Source organism: Crinia signifera, chromosome 11 (assembly GCF_055691185.1).
Source record: "Crinia signifera chromosome 11, ASM5569118v1, whole genome shotgun sequence".
In the NCBI taxonomy this organism is placed as follows: Eukaryota; Metazoa; Chordata; class Amphibia; order Anura; family Myobatrachidae; genus Crinia; species Crinia signifera.
The window spans coordinates 15793375-15813181 of record NC_139227.1 but is presented as its reverse complement, the minus strand read 5'-3'; the positions used below and the strand labels follow the sequence as shown (position 1 = coordinate 15813181).

Sequence of the window (19807 nt, the reverse complement as noted above, 5' to 3'; positions counted from 1 at the left end):
TGGTTAGCATTACTGCCTCACAGCACTGAGGTCATGGGTTCTATTCCCACCATGTGTTACATATACGGGGCAGTATGGATGGTGTAATGGTTACATTACTGCCTCACAGCACTGAGGTCATGGGTTCTATCCCCACCATGTGTTATATATACGGGGCAGTACGGACGGTGTAATGGTTAGCATTACTGCCTCACAGCGCTAAGGTCATGGGTTCTATTCCCACCATGTGTTATATATACGGGCAGTACGGACGGTGTAATGGTTACATTACTGCCTCACAGCACTGAGGTCATGGGTTCTATCCCCACCATGTGTTATATATACGGGGCAGTACGGATGGTGTAATGGTTAGCATTACTGCCTCACAGCACTGAGGTCGTTCCATTTCCATTATGGCCCTGTGTGGAGTTTGTATATTCTCTCTGTGCTTGCGTGGCTTTTCCTCCCGATTTCTTTGCACAATCCAAAAATATATACAGGTAGGCTAATTGGTTTCCAGCAAAAACGTATCCTAGAATGTGTGTGTGTATATGGTAGAGAATGTAGGCATGGTAGGTAATATAGATTGTAAGCTCCAGAGGCACGGAATGATAGGAATGCTCAAATATTCTCTGTAATGTGCTGCAGAATGTGTGTGCTACATAAATAACTGGTAATAATAAATCAAATAACCCAGGTATCACCTCACAATGCATTCTGAGAACAGAATGGCTGAAAAGCTCCATGCCAGTGTGGTTAATGGCTCTAGCTTCTGATTTAACTGTCCAGCATAAGTGTCACTGTTTGAGGAGAACCCCAGTATCAACGCTACCCGGAAGCGTGGTGAGCGTAACGGAACACGTCCTCCGACCTTTTCATACCCCCACTATCCACACTCGACACACTATATAAAATCGACTCCACACCGACGTGGATAGTGGAGGTATGAAAAGGTCGGAGGACGCGTACCGCCGCCGCTCGCCATGCTTCGGGTTGGTGTGGATAGTGCTGGTGTTTTAGGAGGGAATGACAAGGAGCGGGAACGGGAAAATCACATTGCATGGTACTATAACGTTACGATGCGATTTCAGTACGTTTGCATACGTAACAAATCCGGGCGCCCTGCTAGGAAACCAGTATTGCAACGCCTTCTATTTAGACACGTTTTACATGCACGCCACCCCAGGACAGACTTGGAAAAGCTCATGCACAAAATTTGTCATTATGATCTTCACAGGGGTACTGACCAGTTACAGGTAGCGGGGTCGTAAAACTCTCACCTCCATTTCCTCCCGGTGAGAGCGATCTCTGTCCTCAAACTCACGGGTCCTTCTGCGAGCTTCCTCAAAGGCCTGCTGTGCCAGGGCATCCTCATGCTGCAAGAGGAGAAGAATAGTGGGCAGTCTGCCAAACTCAGACCTCTGAGACGCCTCTGCAAGTGGTTCAGTGCAAGAATAATATTATTGCTAAGGTTCCAAATAGCTCCCAGGATGTCAACAGTGCACTTTGTGTCCTATGACAGTACTGCATCCACCCTCATGTCATAGTACAATGTAGTAGTAGTAGTAAGTTTATTTATAAGGCGCCGCAAAGTGTCCGCAGCGCCGTACATAGCAAACAAAAAACAAATTACAAGGTAACGTACAGGGTGTGTTGAAATATACAGTATGAATAGGGGTATAGCTGGTAGAACTAAAATCAGCATCAGTTCAGAAGTAGGTGTGGAAATTGTCAAGGAGACTGAAGATGAAGTAGAGGAAGGGAAGAACAGGACAGGAGCACAGGTGTGGTAAAGAGGTAGGGTGAGTACGTGAGGAAGGAGGTGTGTATGTATTGGTGTGTCTGACACCTGGGAGGCTTGTCGTGACATAAGTTCCTCCAATACTGATCATCACTAACCTGCGCTCGGTCCTCATCGAATTCCAGACATCCCATCCCATCCAACCGCTGGAGGTCTATCCATCCTTTCCACATGACACAAACACCGTTGAGGATCATTGGCGCCTTTAAATAAACCTGAAAAAGAACCAAAACAAGCAGAATGTTATTTCAGTAGGATGTGTGATGACGCAGAGGCATACAGCCATTCTCTGAGCGTCAGTCACCGTTACCACAATAGGGTGTACACAGAAGATTGAAAACCACATTGTAGGCGGTGGTTCCCAAACTCGGTGCCCAAGGCACCCTAAAGCTGGGTACACACTGGTAGATCTATAAGTTGATATGCAGATTTATCTACAGAAGGACCGGACAGAGTGTACTCCATACACACTGCCCAATCGGTCGGAACTGACATCACAAATGAGTGGGTGCTCGATCATTGAGCTGTCAATCACCAGCGGCTCCCGGTGCGCCCGTACACACAGAATGATGCACCGATGTATCTTTCGATATATCAAGCATCGTCTGTGTTGCAACGCCGACGAGATATGTCTGAATGACACCGAGATGTGCTGGTTCGGTTTTACCCAGATTTATACGGTTCTCACAGCGGGAACTTATTGGCTATCCAGACAGTGACAGAGGAAAATGACGAACTTGCCATAATTTGTCGATAAGAACCGAGTAAAACCGAACCGGCACACCTACTTTTTGTATATAGCTCTGCCTTCTTAACACTAACATTTATTAACACTTTAGCTTTCCCACTAGTGTGCCGCTCTGGGTTTTTTAGCGTATGCGGATTTTTCGGGTGCTGCGCCCCGCACCTAGATGTAGCAATAGGGACCCCCAATACTCAGCGAAGCCTTGACGGATGGCTTGGGGGCTTATCCATATATTTGCAAATAAATGTAACCAAGATCTCTGAATTGTATTAACTTGCAGTATTAAAATCTGGTTACTCATATCATTAAATCCCCTTTCGCACAAATAACCCGGGTCGACACAGGGGCGGTGTGAAAGCACCATTCGGAATATCCCGGGTCCAGAAACCCGGCAATCCAACCTGGGATAAAAGAAAGGTTATTTCTGGGCAGTGTGAAACAGGAAGCCGGGTCGAGCGACCCGCTTCTATGGAGGAAGCAGCAGCGTCACCTCAGTGCTGCTGTCTCCTCCATCCGCACCCGCCTTATGCGCCACCGTCCCGCCCCTGGATGATGCCAGCAACCTGGCAATAAGCCGGGTCGCTGTGAACAGCTAAACACAGCAAATGCTTTGTCGCTCCGGGACGGACCCGTGTTTAAATCCTGGGTGCGACCCGGAATTTTCAATGGGAAAGGGGTTTAAGTGTGCTGGGAGGGAAAAGTGTTTTTTTCCTACTTCGTATTACCCCTCCCTTTAACGCACATGAGTGATATTCCTAAACTGATGGAGTGTCTGCGGCTAAATGCAGGGAGCCCGCTGCATGTCTTGCTGTTTTAGCGGCCGCATACGCCCTTTCCCCCTCGCTCCAAAAACCTAGCAAGGGGGAAACGGCGTGTGCAGGGGGTCAGTTGAATACTGACCCTGCCCGCTCTGGCAGCTCGCAGAAGGCACTGCCCGCTGTAGCAGCTGACTGCAGCCTCTGCTTCTTTAAAAGGTAGCTAGATACATCCAAAACTAAGAAAACAAATCAAATAAAGAATGATAAATATGTACTAGTTGTCTAGCAAAACGATTATCAAAAAGTTAAAGTGTCAACATTTATTAATAAACCAAAAGAATATAACTAATGTTACAGTAAAATGCAATACAGCTATGTCCATCGGGGGGAAGAGTAAATAAGAGTCCAGGGAAACACGGACGACATGGTCACTCAGCGACCACTGAGTCAGCAAGTCTGGCTGATATCGCCCTGTGACTACTACAAAGCACCGCAGACAGGAAAGCGAACACCTGCAACGTACACCATTATACAGAGCACGCGGTTCATGAAAAATCATTGGGGAAACTTAACACTGAACATTTCCAATTTGTTTTTTTTGTTCTACCATGACCATATATACAAACACTGGACATATTACTTTCAGACCTGGGCATAGGAAACACTGGCCAATCCCTGCCTCTTACACACACAACAATTGATGTGCCAAATAGTCATTGTGAGCTGCTTGCATTAAATACCTTTTATTGCTTTATTTCACATTTCCACAAAAAGACAGAATGATGAGGCTAGGTGTACCATGAGGCCAGATACATGCTGGGGGCTTTGGGGAACATTTGACCCTCCAGCTGTTGGTGAACTACGCATCCCAGCATGCCCTGCTACTGTTTTGCTATTTGGCCATGCTAAAACTGTTGCAGAGCAGGCTGGGATGCGTAGTTCACCAACAGCTGGAGTGTCAAAGGTTCCCTTGATATAAGACTTCTGACACTATCAGGGGATAAAGAAGACACATACAGCACTCCGGCTGCTGTCGGACTACACATCCCAGGATGCACGGCAGCAATTTTGCAGGTTAAAAAATCCCATACCTGTGGCAGGGCATGCTGAAATGTGTAGTGCGACAGCAACTGTAGTGCCACATGTTGCCCGTCTCCGATGCTGAGCTTCTGAAATGAAGGGAAAATGAACGGTCATAGGGCGACTGGGTGTCTGAAAGGACTTGTTGTGCAGGGGAGAAGGTTGGGAGAGGAGAGTCGTCTGCAGAAGGGGAGAACGGTGCACACAGAACACAGAAATAGCCTGCATGGATGAAGTGGCTGTGGGAGGTTTCCATGCACAGGAAAAGGATGCTGTGGGCTTTTAGTCTCCCACAGACCATGGTTTTACAGATGTTTGCTCTGCAGCAGTGTGAAGGAGACTGCTCCCAATCTGGCCCTGTATGATTCATCAGTGCCAGCAGGATGTACCAAGACGAAGCCTCGCACTCAGTGTAACACATTCACTACTCTCTAATGCTTTGCTGGGCAACACCAGCCCTCCAGATGTTGATGAACTACACATCCCAGCATGCCTTGCATCAGTTTCAGCATGGCCACATAGCAAAACTAATGCAAAGCATCCTGGGATGTGTAGTTCACTAACATCTGGAGGGCCGGTGTTGCCCAGCCCTGCTCTAATGGGAGGATCGTTACAAGGAGAACTGTAGCTTATCCAACAGACTCCAGTAAGCGCAGGGCTCATAGACAGTTAATGCAAGCGTGACTCAGTAAGGTTACACGATCTCTCACGTGTGTAAAGTTCACTTTTTTTATTCTAATTTCTGAACAGGCCAGCGCAGGTAGGCTACAGCTTCGGCCATTACACCACACATTATATCAGTCATAACACATCAATAGTACGATGGAAGGACTGCCATAAACATGCTCTGACATCGAGCTACGGTCATCAGATCTCTGCTTCTATACATCACACCAGCAGCTGAATTACATCACCAACTTGTCGACGTGTATTCGGTGATGTCACAGAAAGCGGTTGGGCGCACTGCCTGTGGTGGACGTGCCTGGCAGTGCGCCAACCCAAACCTGCGTCCAGGAAATGACATCACCGTACAACCTCGCCAAGCTGCTCGTGAGTTTCAGCTGTTGGTTATACTTCTTTGGCCTGGCGAGGAACTAGATTGCAATAGAGCGCAGGTTCTCAAAGTCAGTCCTCGGGACCACACACAGTGCATGTTTTGCAGGTCTCCTCGCAGAATCAAGGGGACAGAGTTTGAGAACCACTGCAATAGAGAACATTACACAGAAGAGATCCTGTTACTTTATGTAGTGACCCATCATACATAGCTCATCATTCATGCAGACCAGAACTATCAGCTCCCACGACTCGGCACCATCCATCTTTATAAAGGCAGTGTGGAATAGAGGCGGAGTCTGGTGTTACAATGACTGCAGAATGGAATTCGTATATACGGGACTATGTGAGAAAGGTGCTATGTGAGGGTATAAAGGAAGAGGCCTGGGAATGTCTGTGACCCATCTTTGGTTTCACTGTTCAGGGATATGACGGGGCGAGTGGTTTGGCGCCAGGCCCGAGGTTTGCGTGGCAGATTTGGCAGGATGGAAGATGAGGTTTAATGATGTTTTTGGGCTGAGTGTAAGTTTTTCTAAAGGGCGATTAAGGGGACTAAAGGCTTGTCAGAAGGATCACAGCGGAATGAAGGCAGAATCCTTGTGTAAGCTCTTGCAGGGTGTAGTTTGCAAGGAATGTTAAAATCCTGGAATTGTTATAATGCCCTCTATGTGCTCGTTATAACCTGGGCAGTACTGAAGGAGATGATGTTACTTCAGAACATAAGTAATAACATTGTGATGACACAGAAACTTTACAACTTTCCGGTGAATATACTTGTGGTGGTGAAGTGGCCTTAGTGGGATCACTTACCGCACATATGCGATCTGTAATAGCGGATTCTGCCTCCATTCTACTGTGTCTCAGCCAGAAGCCTTTACTTTATAGACAGTTTATCATCTTATCAAATAAGCACTTAAATATAGATTTTCCATTATAGACCATTCTATCTATATATAACATCAGTTTGGGCAATATTAGTAGTGGTAGGTCAAAATAATTATTGTGACCACACCCCTTCCCAACAAGAACACACCCCTTTTATGGGCCGAGCACCTTCAGCAAGCACTAGACCGGTTTAAAACATGGGTGAGTCAATGCTCTTGTTGGCAATGAGAATTGCTACAGGGTGATAGGTGTTGCTGGCTGCGGCCGTGATCTGTGTCGCTGGGTCCGAAGTAGAACTAGCGATGATGCCAGGGGAACCAAACAAAATCTTGCCTAGGTCATCCAATAGGTTAGGGCTGGCAGTGCGGATGGCAGGATAGAGAGGCAGAGGGGGATACGATCCAGTTGCCTACTTTATTTTCGGTAAAAAGCGCAGGCAGCTATACTCATAAGTGTTTGTTGAACGTCTCATTCCAAAATCATTGGCATTGCTATGGATCTGGTCCCCACCGCGTGCTTAAGCTGTCAAAATTTGGAGAGTGTGGTCACATGGTCTGTGTGCGAGATTTAACGCACCTGCTCTCAATAGCTGAACTGGCCAAGCACACTAATTAGGAGTTTTCACTTACAGTGTACACTACAGGGCCAAAGGTTATTGTAAAGGAACCAATGCTCAAGCAGGTTACTAAGTACAAGGTGGTTTGGGTGAGGCTTGAAGTTCCTCATATCTCACGGTCACTGTTCTTCCAGTGAATCAGTAAGCAGAATATTGCTTCAGCCCATGTATTCTTGACTACAGCTTGGAGGCGACGAGTACACTCTAAGAGCTCATTCGACACACAGCCCTGCACACAGATCTGGCACACGCCCATACACGGAGCGTTCCATAACGCAAACAATTATTGTACAGTGTATGGGCACCTTAAGAAAACAGTCATTTCACATGTGCCAAAGACCGCAGGATCAGGGAGGATTTCAACGGGTGCACAACTAGGGAGAAATGAGAGCCGGGGAGAGAGGTTTCAGTAATTCACCAAGAAAGTGCTGCACATTTCTGCAAGCAGCCGGACATGTCCCCTGCTGATGGCTCTCACTAATAGGGACATGCGGGCAAAAAATACTGCACTTCATAATCTAAGACACATGCTGCACAATACGGACATAATACAATGCTTATCTTTTCTTTTTTGTGTGTCTAAGTCGACACGGACACCGTATGTAACGCGTCTTCGCTCGCCATGCTTCAGACACATTATATTCTTACTCTAAGCCCACTTGAAAAGTAAAGAATAAAAAAACACCTTTCTTAAAAATAAAAAAAACATAAAAAAAACTTAAGTCCACCTAATGCTTGTGTCAACCTAATGACCATGTCGACCATTTAATTAGAACGGTTAAACACAACTAATAGAACCAGCACACCTATCTCATCCTGGCGCTTATCTGACCTGCTCACCATCGTGGGAAGGATTAATAACGCCTGTCTCCTGTATAGCTTCCTGACACGTGTCCCCTCCTCTCCGGGACACCTTGCATGTAACCCCTTGTTTGCTCCATCTGTGTCTATCGCCCAAGTCGTTCATATCTGTTTCCACTTCCCCTTCCTCTCTCCAGTGACCACGAGCAGCAGCAGCAGCAGCACGGGCTTCTGTATTTACAATGCTGAAGCTAGCAGAAGGCAGCCATAATCCTGGATGAGGTATCGTCTCATAGCTTCCTCCTGCCTGTAACACCGCAATTCAAAAGCACAAAGTGGCAGCGCAAAAGAAAAAAAAAGCCAAACAAATGACGGCGTGCAGGAAGATGTCAGTCTCTCCCGCTCCCTCTGTTGGATGGAGTTCTAAACTGAGGTGTAATGTGCAACCGCCACCACCACCACCACCACCCTGTGTACCACAAGCTGTGTGTGACAATGTACCACCAATATTCGTGTTCACCAGTGATTCTCAAGTGTTTCACCACACAGGTAGATAAGATGGGACACTCGGGATTTTCCAGCTCCGTACATACATTATAACTATTGTGCGTCCCCAGTACAAGCTCCCGGCTTTTCCCAAAGTAACAAATCGATCAGGCAATGATCAACTCAAGGGGTAACAGGCTAGATAAGCAATTGACACCAGTGGAGTGCTAAACCTATGTATATGAATGGTATTGTACAGACATGTAATCTAGCAACTTCAGGAGTGCCTGCTCCCCCCCCCCCCCCCCAATACATTCTATTTCACAACCTGTAACATTGATTAACTGTGATCTCTGAGAAATAGAATTTGTTATCTTCCTGGCTGACTGATTAAGTTCTACCTCCACCAGCACCAGCCAGAAACTCATCATCTTACGGATGACAGCGATGAATAAGTTCCAGGACAGCGGTCTGCTGATAGATGGGGTGTCCGTGATCAGCATATGAATAACCCAACAATAGAGATTTCTGTACAAAGCATCCGACGATGACAGACATGCTCACAGCATGAACTATGTACTGGAGTGTATAAGGAATGATAGGGGTAGGGCTTGTGTGTCCTCTCACTGTAATATATTTCAGTGAATGCTGGGAAGAATAAAACAAGGGGTATAGAACTTTTATTTGGTTATTTTTATAACCATTCAAGGAATCATCTGCTAAGTCACAGTGATGATGCCCAAGGGCTTGGATTCGCCAAGTAACACATTAGGTACAGCTTTATCAATAAAGCTGTATCCGACACACGGCAGATGTACTTACGGCAGATGTACTTGCAGCCAGCAGAAGTCGCTCGTCAGTTGTCTGAACCAGCCCCAGACCTTCTCATCTCCTAAAGTACTCAGCAAATCCTACCCCAGACATCGTCTCTGTGCTGTCTCACCACAAGCACTTTGGGCTCCACTCCAGTGGCAAATTGGGATTGGTCACCAGCCCCCTGAACTCAAGGACCTGTTACAGGTGGATATACTGTACCCGCCATCACAGTGGGGCAGTAAATATTTTGCTTTAAGTGTTTCACCAACAAACTGCAATTAAAAAGGACAGATTGGATCCACAAGATTAACATAGGAACCAACAATTTCATTGCTTTGTTAGAGCATAAACAGCGACAACATAGTATTATTCCTGCACTTTATTTTATATCACTGGTGTCAAACACAAGGCCCGCGGGCCAAAACCGGCCCGCCAGACCTCGTCATGTGGCCCGCGCGAGGAGATAGCATGCAGGGGCAGTGTGTCTAAAACAGGAGTGCTGCGTCCACGTCCGCGGCCGCCTTACCTGTTCCTCCACTGTCGGTGGCCATGTTCATGTAGGCACATATGTATGCGGCTACAGAAACATGGCTACGTGGAGGAGGGCCCGGCTGCCTGTTCCCTCTGATGCCCGGCAGTGACAGACACTGGGTGGGGACGTCATGACGATGACGCCGCCCGCCCGCCCATGCGTCTGTAGAGAAGTAGGAGCAGGCAGGGAAGCTGGACCGGGAGTCGGGGACAGTGTGGCCGCAGCAAGCAGTGAAGAAAAGCTGGAAGCCGCAGCAGCTGCAGGACAGACGGAGAAACAGTAAGTGAGGATCATACTCACAATAAAAAAAAAATATATATCTGCTTTTTTCTGAGGTGTCCCCGTGTATAATAATAATAATGCCATGACACCACAGGCTGCTCCTCCTGTATAATCATTTATGTGTCATGGCATTACTTTTATTATATTATACAGGGGGAGCAGTCTGTGGTGTCATGGCATTATTATTATACAGGGGGAGCAGCCTGTGGTGTCATGGCATTAATTTTATATTATACAGGGGGAGCAGCCTGTGGTGTCATGGCATTATAATTATACAGAGGGACCTACAGATACAACCGGCCCTTTGAGGGTGACCAAACTGCTGATGTGGCCCCCGATGAATTTGAGTTTGACACCCCTGTTTTATATATTGTGATATTAGTGCAGAATTAAAATGTGTGATCTGTGAAGACAATCCAATTGTTCATTTAATTATTTTTTTTATTCAATATCCTTTCTCCCTCAGTGCTGTACTTCTTGTGTGTATGGTATCATTATACACAAGTTATAGCCATGCAGTGTAAAATAACAAGCCAAATATACGCTAGAGCCGTCATAAAGCGTAACTGCTAAAGACCTCTTACAAGAGTACATCGCCCAGGGCCGGCGCCACCACTAGGCAAACCTAGGCATTTGCCTAGGGCGCCGGCCACTGGAGGGCGGAAAATGCCGCCCGGGTACCTGTCCTACCGGCGCTGTCTATTTCAATCTGGCGGCGGAGGCAGCGGGGGTCCCTGCAGTCTATTAAAAATCACGAGCGCTATCCGCCGGGCTATGCGGAAGCGCTTCTAGTGTGAAAACTCTGGCAGCACGGCGCACGCTGATCTCAGCCAATCAGCGTGCTGCCAGAGTTTTCACACTAGAAGCGCTTCATAGCCCGGCGGATAGCGCTCGTGATTTTTAATAGACTGCAGGGACCCCCGCTGCCTCCGCCGCCGGATTTAAATAGACTGCGCCGACCGACAGGTAACCCCCCCCACACCTCACTGCTGGTCCATCGGCAATTGCGCCACGTTTCTGCCCCCCCCCCCCCGGCACCGGGGCGCCCCCAGCCCGACTTGCCTGGGGCGCTCCGGTGCCTTGCACCGGCCCTGACATCGCCCACAACACCCTCCGGTGCAGCGGGCGTGTCCCATAGACGGGTCTGCAGCGGGTAGATCTCTGATCAATTAGACATACCAGTCTTTGGGTGATCAGTAGCGCCACATCAGCATGCCATAGTACCCAGGAGACTGGAGGTGAACACAGTAAAGCATTACTTTACCAGGCTGCCACCAGCCACTCCTACTTTATTATCGGCATATATAGGACACCACAAAAGAGTTCTGCAGCACCGTACAGGGGAACTAAGGAACTATCCACAATAAGGAGCATCAAAGTATAAGTACAACATACAATGGCCGAACAAATATTACAATTCCACCCCAGACATTGAAGGAGAGATACCAGAAGTGGGTCATACATATGAACAAGTAAAAACAGCAGAACTGATGATGAAGGGGAGCCGATAGTGTTCCCGCTAGGCTGTTTTAGCGGGGCGCTGCGCCCTGCCCGTTTTTTAAAGGGCAAAATGGGCCCGCCCCGCTAACACAGCCTGGTGCCTGCCCGACTCCTTGCACGGGGAAGCCCAGGGCCGCCTTAGTAGGCGATGCCCGGCATCAAGGCACCTTCCCACTGTGGTGACAGCATCTTCGGCGTGGCCGGGCCCGCCCACTTTAGTGACGCTGACGGCCCGGCCCGCTCACTTTACTGACGTCGGCGGCCCGGCCCGCCCACTTTACTGACGTCGGCGGCCCGGTCCGCCCACTTTACTGATGTCGGCGGCCCGGCCTGCCCACTTTACTGACGTTGGCGGTCCGGGACCGCCCACAAGTGTGCCGTCGGCTGCCCCGGCCCGCCCCCCGGCGCCCTGCCCGGCACAATTTCTAGAGTGAACACTAAGCCGAGCACTGGTGGCATAGAGGGAGTATGTAAAATATGGTTCTATAAAGCTTATAAAATCAGTTGGAGACTGGCACAGTATATTCTACCACACAAACATAGGGCCAGATGTACGAAGCTTCAAAAGTGATAACATGGAGAGTGATAAACAACCAGCCAATCAGCTCCTGCCTGACATTTTTCAAACACAGACTGTGACATAGCAGGTAGGAGCTGATTGGCTGGCTGTTTATCACTCTCCATTTTATCACTTTTGAAGCTTTGTGCATCTGGCCCCCTCTCCGTGCCTGTATTCACATGTAAGCACAATAGACTTCTCTTATACATAGAAGAATCCACACATTCAAAAGTTTCAATTGAAATGCCTGCAGCGATCTCCAGTCTATCCACAGAGCAAGCTCTAGCTGCACTGAAGTGCCATTGTTATCACCTGATGCACACCACTGTCACAATACAGACAATGCAGCTTCCAGACAATGTGGCTCCCAGCATGCACAGCACCCAATGTGTCTCAAGTCTGAAAGTAGGCATCAGGAGTTCAATTTCTAATTCTGCTGCGGAGTATGGGAGCGGTTGAGATATATTATATAGATATAAATATTTGTGGATGCCCGGCACTCCTCCCACTCGGGATATATGGTTCCCTCTATATGCAGTTAGTACCAGTGGAAGAAGACAGCGGCACTCCTGGAATTTAGTGAAAAAAACTTTCGATAAAAAAGCATCACCAAACATGTGCCCATGTTTCGAGGCTGGACCCCTCTTTTTCAAGGTGTGAAAAAGGCGTCCAGCCTCGAAACGTCAGACCATGTTTTTTTTTTTTTTTTACTGAATTCCAGGAGTGCCGCTGTCTTCTTCCATTGGTATATATAGATCCATGGCTACCAATCAGCACTGAAGTAACATCGATAATTTGCATAACATAAAATTATACAGAGCAGCTGCTTGGGTGCCATGGGCAAGCTGATTTTTTTCAATAACCCTTTCACACCGACGCTGACCCGGTTCCATACCGGGTTTTTTGCCTCGGTGTAAAGGCCCCCATACACTAGCCGATTTTGGTCAGATTTCAGCCAGATCAGTCGGATCTGGCCGAAATCGGACCAAAATCGTCTAGTTTTGATGTTCCCTCAGATCCGATGCGCGGTCCCGTGCGCATCGGATCTGCGTCGGGTGGTCGGACCTGCTGCACGTCCGACCACCCGACTTGGGAGCAGGGGGGGCTGGGGACGCTGCGGGGGACACGTCTGTGTCCCCCGCTGCTGGGGACAGCGTCTGTGCGGCGATAAGGTAGAGGGAGCAGGGGGGGGCTGGAGACGCTGCGGGCGGGGGACACAGGCTGCATAGAGCCGGGCAGGGGGAGCCGGCCGGGAGCTGTCAGTAATGAATAAAAAAAAAGCCCATACAATGAATGGGCGGCCTGTGATTGGCTGAGCGCTCTCTCAGCCAGTCAGCAATTGGCTGAGAGAGCGCTCAGCAGCCAATCACAGGCTGCCCATTCATTGTATGGGCTTTTTTTTTTATTCATTACTGACAGCTCCCGGCCGGCTCCCCCTGCCCGGCTCTATGCAGCCTGTGTCCCCCGCCCGCAGCGTCTCCAGCCCCCCCCTGCTCCCTCTACCTTATCGCCGCACAGACGCTGTCCCCAGCAGCGGGGGACACAGACGTGTCCCCCGCAGCGTCCCCAGCCCCCCCTGCTCCCTCTACCTTATCGCCGCACAGACGCTGTGTCCCCAGCAGCGGGGGACACAGATGTGTCCCCCGCAGCGTCCCCAGCCCCCCTGCTCCCACCAGCTCTCACCCCCCCCCCCCACCCCCCCTGCTCCCCGGGTTTTTTACATGTGATAAATCGAGACGATTTATCACATGTAAAAAATGGCACATCAAGTGCCAATCTAATCAAGCTCCCCCGGGGAGCAGCCGGGGAAGCTCAGGGGGAAGTCGGGGGCGACTTGTCCTAAGGACAAGTCGCCCTAGTGTATGGGGGCCTTAAAAGGGGTTTAAGTAACCATCCTCACACTACCGAAAGTATCGCAATATTCTTTCATTGTATCTACTGTAGCTAGCACAGTTCCACTACAGGAGAAGTGAGATATAATTAGTGATAAGGCTGATCTAGACCACATCCTCAACATTCAGAGGCACAAGGAAAGCGACTGGTGAAGTTCCCAGCCAAAGCCCTCTGATCAGATATTCCCCACCCCCAGGAAGGAGATTGTGATCTCTGTCTGTGTGGAGGAAACTGTAAAGAAATGGGGGGCTTGGGAGATCCTGAAATATCACAACAATGAGGAAGTAGACTAGGACAAGTGTGTAGAAGTGTCAATGCAGGGGCACTTGCAGCATTTTATATATTACTATAACATATATACAGTATGTCTAATGCCCGTGTGACTACGAAACACTGCCATCTGTTGGCAGCAAGTGTAACTACATCTACTAGCTTTTGAAGCATTTTCCAGGCTTAATTCATTTTAGCACCCGCCATCTTTGAAAACCGATGCAGTTCCTATTCCCTGCCTGGGGTGTCACTGTCTGCTGTAGTGTTTCTAGCACAGTGTGGTCCGTATATCAGCACTGATCTGCAAACCAGACCTGTGCTGGAAACGCCACAGCAGACAGCGACACCCCAGCCAGGGAATAGGAACTGCATGGGTATTCAAAGATGGTGGGTGCTAGAATGAACACATATATATATATATATATATATGTCCAATTAGCCGGCACCCTCCTAATGGGTAAAGTATTCACAGCTACCGCAGTGCACAAGCCCCAAATATTCATACAGATCAGTCCATAAGGGCGGCACCCATCGGTTTTAGCAGCAAGGAATCAAGTCAACGCCAGAAGTGCAAGCTTTCGGATTTATCCTTCGTCAGGCAGCAAACAAAGTACATAGACTATATATATATATATATATATATATATATATATATATATATATATATATATATATATCCTAAATCCTCCTCACCTATTAGAGGCCACTTGACAGACCAAATTGGTTAACATAAGGTGAAACCAAAATGATCTGTGTCAAACTTGGTGGATATGGAGAGAGGGAGCTGTGAAGACAGAGATTGGAGGTAGGAGCAGATAGGGACTAAGCCGTCGTTTTGACTAGCTTTTAACTAGTATACCTATATTCGTGCTCCTGTATGAATACAATGACAAGACTGGTCCATTATTGCACCCATTTTTTTCACCAGTTAAATTTTCACATTAAATTATCAAATCAAATTATTCTTAGGTAGTCATTGAACCACGTCCTCTGACGAAACGCGTTAGGGCGTGGTCAGTGATACCCGTACCGACTGTGTCCGGGCGCTGTCTTCTGCCTGCGTCTTCCCTGCCCTTCTAAGTCCGGCCAGCGCAAACGTGTTGCCGCGGCCAACGGCCAGCGTGTTGTTCCTGTAAATCAGATGTCTGTGGAGTGGCGGTTGGAGCAGCTTGCCTGGGTATTTTATATCTATATCATGTGGTAACCAGCCCACAGTGATTTTTATATTGGTACGAGCATCTGCTTTTATTGTCTTGAAGGAGTTTTGTTTCTCCAAATAAATATATCGTTTACATGCACAATGGAGCGCCCCTCTACTCTAATTATAAAGTTTAGTTAAAAAAAAACACTCCACTACCACCAAATAATATGTCAGGAGATAAATCCAACAAAATGAACATATTGAGCCTCGTGTAGAGTAGGTTGTGAATGCCGCCTTGCAACACAATAATTAGGACTACAGGCTCTGACTGATTTGCCGATCACCCAAGAAAGACTCCGATATTCACATACAGAACTGCGGTGTCTGGGATCAGCTGGGTTACTAAACAGTCATTTAAAAAAAAAAAATCCTACTTTAAAAATATAAATGTACAATTTTATATTGTGAATAATTGATAAGCAGTGACTTGTCCATCATGGTATTCTTCAGGCGGTAGCGTACGCTAAATATAGCCACTGTGTCCTATTACTCAGATGTGTGATTAATTCATGTGGCATCGTACTGTACCGTACATGAATTCTAACACAACATCTGTCTCGGAGCGACTACATGAACTGCCCGTAGACGAAACAGCAAAGGTTTCAAAGCAGAAAAGTACAGTTCTCTTTTCAGTCCTCTTCCTTCTTATGTCATTATTACAAGCACCAGAAACCGTTTGCTTTCATACAGTATGTACAGAACAGTAACTGACACATTGTCTAATATATATATATATATATATATATATATATATATATATATATATATATATATATATATATATATATATATATATATACACACATATACATATACAGGTTGAGTATCCCGTATCCAAAATGCTCGGGACCAGGAGAATTTTGGATAACGGATTATTCCGTATTTCTGAATATTTTAATATTTCAATGATGTATTTTGAAGTATCTTGCATTTATGCTGTATAAACACATAATATACACACAAATATATTTTATTACCACATAAAATACACACAAACATATTTTAATTGTTAAAAAAACAAGGTTTCAAAACGTGAAACAAAATGTGTGTACTATCTCAGCACTGAATTTGAATGCCAAGCAATCATTGTCTTGCACATATATAGTGCCAGTTACATATCATGTCCCCAGTGATGCTGTTACATATGTCCCCAGTGAGTTTTTAGCAAAAAAAATTTTTTTTGTCACTTTCTGGAATGTCCGTATTTCGGAATAATTCGGATACGGGATACTCGACCTGTATATATAGATATATATATATAGATATATATATATAGATATATATATCTATATATCTATATATATATATATATATATCTATATATATATATATATATATATATATATATATATATATATAGATATATAGATATATATATATATCTATCTATCTATCTCTCTTGGAACCTGGTCAGCGGTGGTTTAAATGGGGTTAACCCAGGGCTGGGCAACACCGGCCCTCCAGATGTTAGTGAACTACACATCCCAGGATGCTTTGCATTAGTTTTGCAATGTGGCCATGCTGAAACTGATGCAAGGCATGCTGGGATGTGTAGTTCACTAACATCTGGAGGGCCGGTGTTGCCCAGCCCTGGGTTAACCCGTGTCCCTTACACGGGACTTCTACCCAGGTCATGACCAGGGTAAAACACGGGCAGGACCTGGGTAGAGGGCAGTGTAAACGGGTACACCGGGTCATCTGACTCAGCCGCCGTTTACATCAATGAGGGAAGCCCAACCTCCGGACCGCAGGTTGGACGGGGGGCATACACAGGGCACACAGCCTCCGCTGCTGTCTGTTGTACTGTGCAGACAGCAGTGGAGGCAGGGAGGAGGTGAATGTATGCCTGTGTGCAGCATCAATTCACCTCATGGACGGGGGCTGGGGGCAGCCCAGCAGCTTACCTCGGTGCTGGGCTTGCCCCCAGTGCGGCGGTCCCCGGCCCTTGGAGATGATGCCATCTCCAAGCGGTGGCTCAGGAACCGCCTCCGCCGGGGGGTGTTTGTGTGTGGAAAAGGTAAGAAACGCCAGTGTAAAAAGGTAACTAACGGCGAATCGCACCCGGGTTGAAGCTGGGTCCAAAAACCCGGGTGTGACCCGGCGTTTTGGTGTAAAAGGGGTATTAGAGAGTTTTTGATGGGATTGTGATACACTCAGGGGTAGATGTATGAAGCAGTGATAAGGGATGAGGAGTGGCCCATATCAACCAATCAGCACTGAAGTAACATCTATAATTTGTATAATATAAAATTATACAGAGCAGCTGATTGGTTGCCATGGGACAGTTCTCCTGTGGCTCACTCCTCCATACATCTACCCCAGAGTGTTTAAATAAATATACAAATCTAGTAATGCCCCATTCTCCTATAGTCCGTGTTAAGGCCACTATTCATTGTGGACCTCGCTGTCACCAGGTCTTAAGATACCAATTTGGCCGCTAATAGGGACTATATATTAGGCAGCCATTGGGGCATTTCCCTGCTCTGTAGAGGCATGGGGATTGGTGGGGGAGATCTTGGAAATCCTCTGTTCACCAATTTAAACCAAAACATGATTGCCGGTCAGGGATATTTAACATGCTGTATGTAGTCATTTCCTCAGCAGATCACTGGTCACGGTTATCTCCTAAATGTCAGAATCAGATCAACATAATGGGGAACTGCGTCTCAATGCTGTGTCAGATCAATGCAACTGCCCTGCAATCACCAAGTGGCAGACACAGCTTAGGGCAAACATACCATGGAGGCAAGAAAAGGACGTTTATGACAGTTAATATACAGTTACACTTATGTATTTAACCCAACTAAAGGCTACAGCAGTTTCTATGCTTGAATAAAAAAAAAAAATTGGTCTCCCTTTTCTGTGTGAAAGGGTCAACCCAGATCATTAATCCCTGGTCCTCGACCCTGGTAAATTCCCGGGTCTTTCATACAGAAAAATAACCCGTTTTATTCAGCCAATTCCCGGCTAGAACGGCTTCACCCTGTAATTTGGCTTTCTGTGCGAAAGCGGCATTAGTGGCAAAACCAAAGCTGCACAATAAAGTGAAAATAATCTCTTCTCTACAGTACTAAACATTTCTGGCAACAGAATGCGTAAGGGAACGTAACGCCAATTCACTGCTGACAGTGCTGATTTATCGCTCGTGTTCTGAGCCCACCTTTATGTCTGCATTTGTCCCATACTACCATAAATGTCACTTTATCTATGCAGTACCCAGGCTACTGTACACCTTGTTTTCATCCTGAAGACACCGTATTCCCAGCACTCATTTATTTGCTTCTTCTAACACACAAAATAAAATTTGACCCATAAGTGTTTTTTTTTCTCCTTGAAATTGCAACAAAGTGAACTAATAGCAAATGTGGTTTTAATAAAAAGAAATTATAGACAAAGAAATGCTGTACGATATTTGCTTTGGCAGTAATCCACCTTTCCAAAGCAGAACAAAAAAATAGATTTCATGCAGAGGTTTTATAAAATCTGCACTTTAAAATTTTTTTTTTTTTTTTTGGAAAAACATTTTTTTTTATTAAGGATTAAGCATATTTCTGGCATAGTTTACAATCACAGTGAATCTTATGAAAATGACATTCTTATGAAAATTTTTGGGAACTTGTGTATTATCTGGGCGCCCGATTTTTTCATTGCATGCAACTACTTAAGGCATGCGATGCAATGTGATGCAATGCGATGCGATGCAATTTTTCATTGTTAAAGACCCAATTTTTAATTGTATAGTCAGCCATGGGTGATTTCATACCCCCAATATCCAACTACGCATGGAGTTGATTTTATATAGTGTGGCGAGCACAGCGAACCACCGAGCCCGACGCGTGTACATGTATTCTGCGTCCGCTCGCCACACTATATAAAATCAACTCCATGCGTAGATGGATAGTGGGGGTATGAAATCACCCATGGCTGACTATACAATTAAAAATTGGGTCTTTACAATGAAAAATCGCATTGCATGAATTGTATGCCACTATATTGCATGCAATGCAATGCGATGCGATGCAATGCAATACAATGACAAAATCGGGCGCCCATATATTACACAAGTACCACATTTTTTTTAAACATACATATAGGACCACATTTAACATTGAATAAGCATAAAATTCCAACACTGAGGGCAGACACGACCCAAGCCATATCACCATTCAAAAAGTGGCCGTATTTGTTGGGAAGTCTATCGGGTTGGGTCCAGTGAGGACACGGGTCTCGTACCACTGGGTGGAATGGAAGCATTTGTGGATTTGCGACTTTAGATCATTGGACAGCGAATCGATAAAGCCCCTCCCATATTTAGAAAAACGTTTTCGTACTTTTAAGTTGTTTTTTGCCGTCATAAAGTAACTGCATTCACAACGTGTGAGATTATTATGGTAGCCCAACAAAAGGCATATCGGTTTTTTTTTATACTAATCAACCAACCTAAAAAATGAGTGGAAAAAACATGGAGGCGATCTGGGTGTTGTATGCGTCTCACATGTATATTTGTTTGTGTATCTTTCAATCATTATCTTGTGATCACCCAATAACTA

The 19807-nt window shown here is 46.3% G+C and overlaps 1 protein-coding gene across 4 annotated transcripts in view; it reads right to left on the bottom strand.

Annotated features, from left to right (window-relative positions):
• Positions 1 to 19807, bottom strand: part of CBFB (core-binding factor subunit beta) — a 29964-nt gene that overhangs the window by 2797 nt on the left and 7360 nt on the right. For 2 of the 4 annotated variants that reach the window (XM_083163747.1, XM_083163746.1), the window contains exons 4-5: positions 1879 to 1995; positions 1227 to 1355 (exon numbers count right to left, since the gene is read on the bottom strand). In XM_083163747.1, the coding sequence (XP_083019873.1) occupies positions 1230 to 1355; positions 1879 to 1995 (243 nt within the window). In that variant the 3' untranslated portion in view covers positions 1227 to 1229. The remainder of the gene's footprint in view (positions 1 to 1226; positions 1356 to 1878; positions 1996 to 19807) is intronic. The other 2 variants (XM_083163748.1, XM_083163745.1) reach the window with 1 other exon arrangement.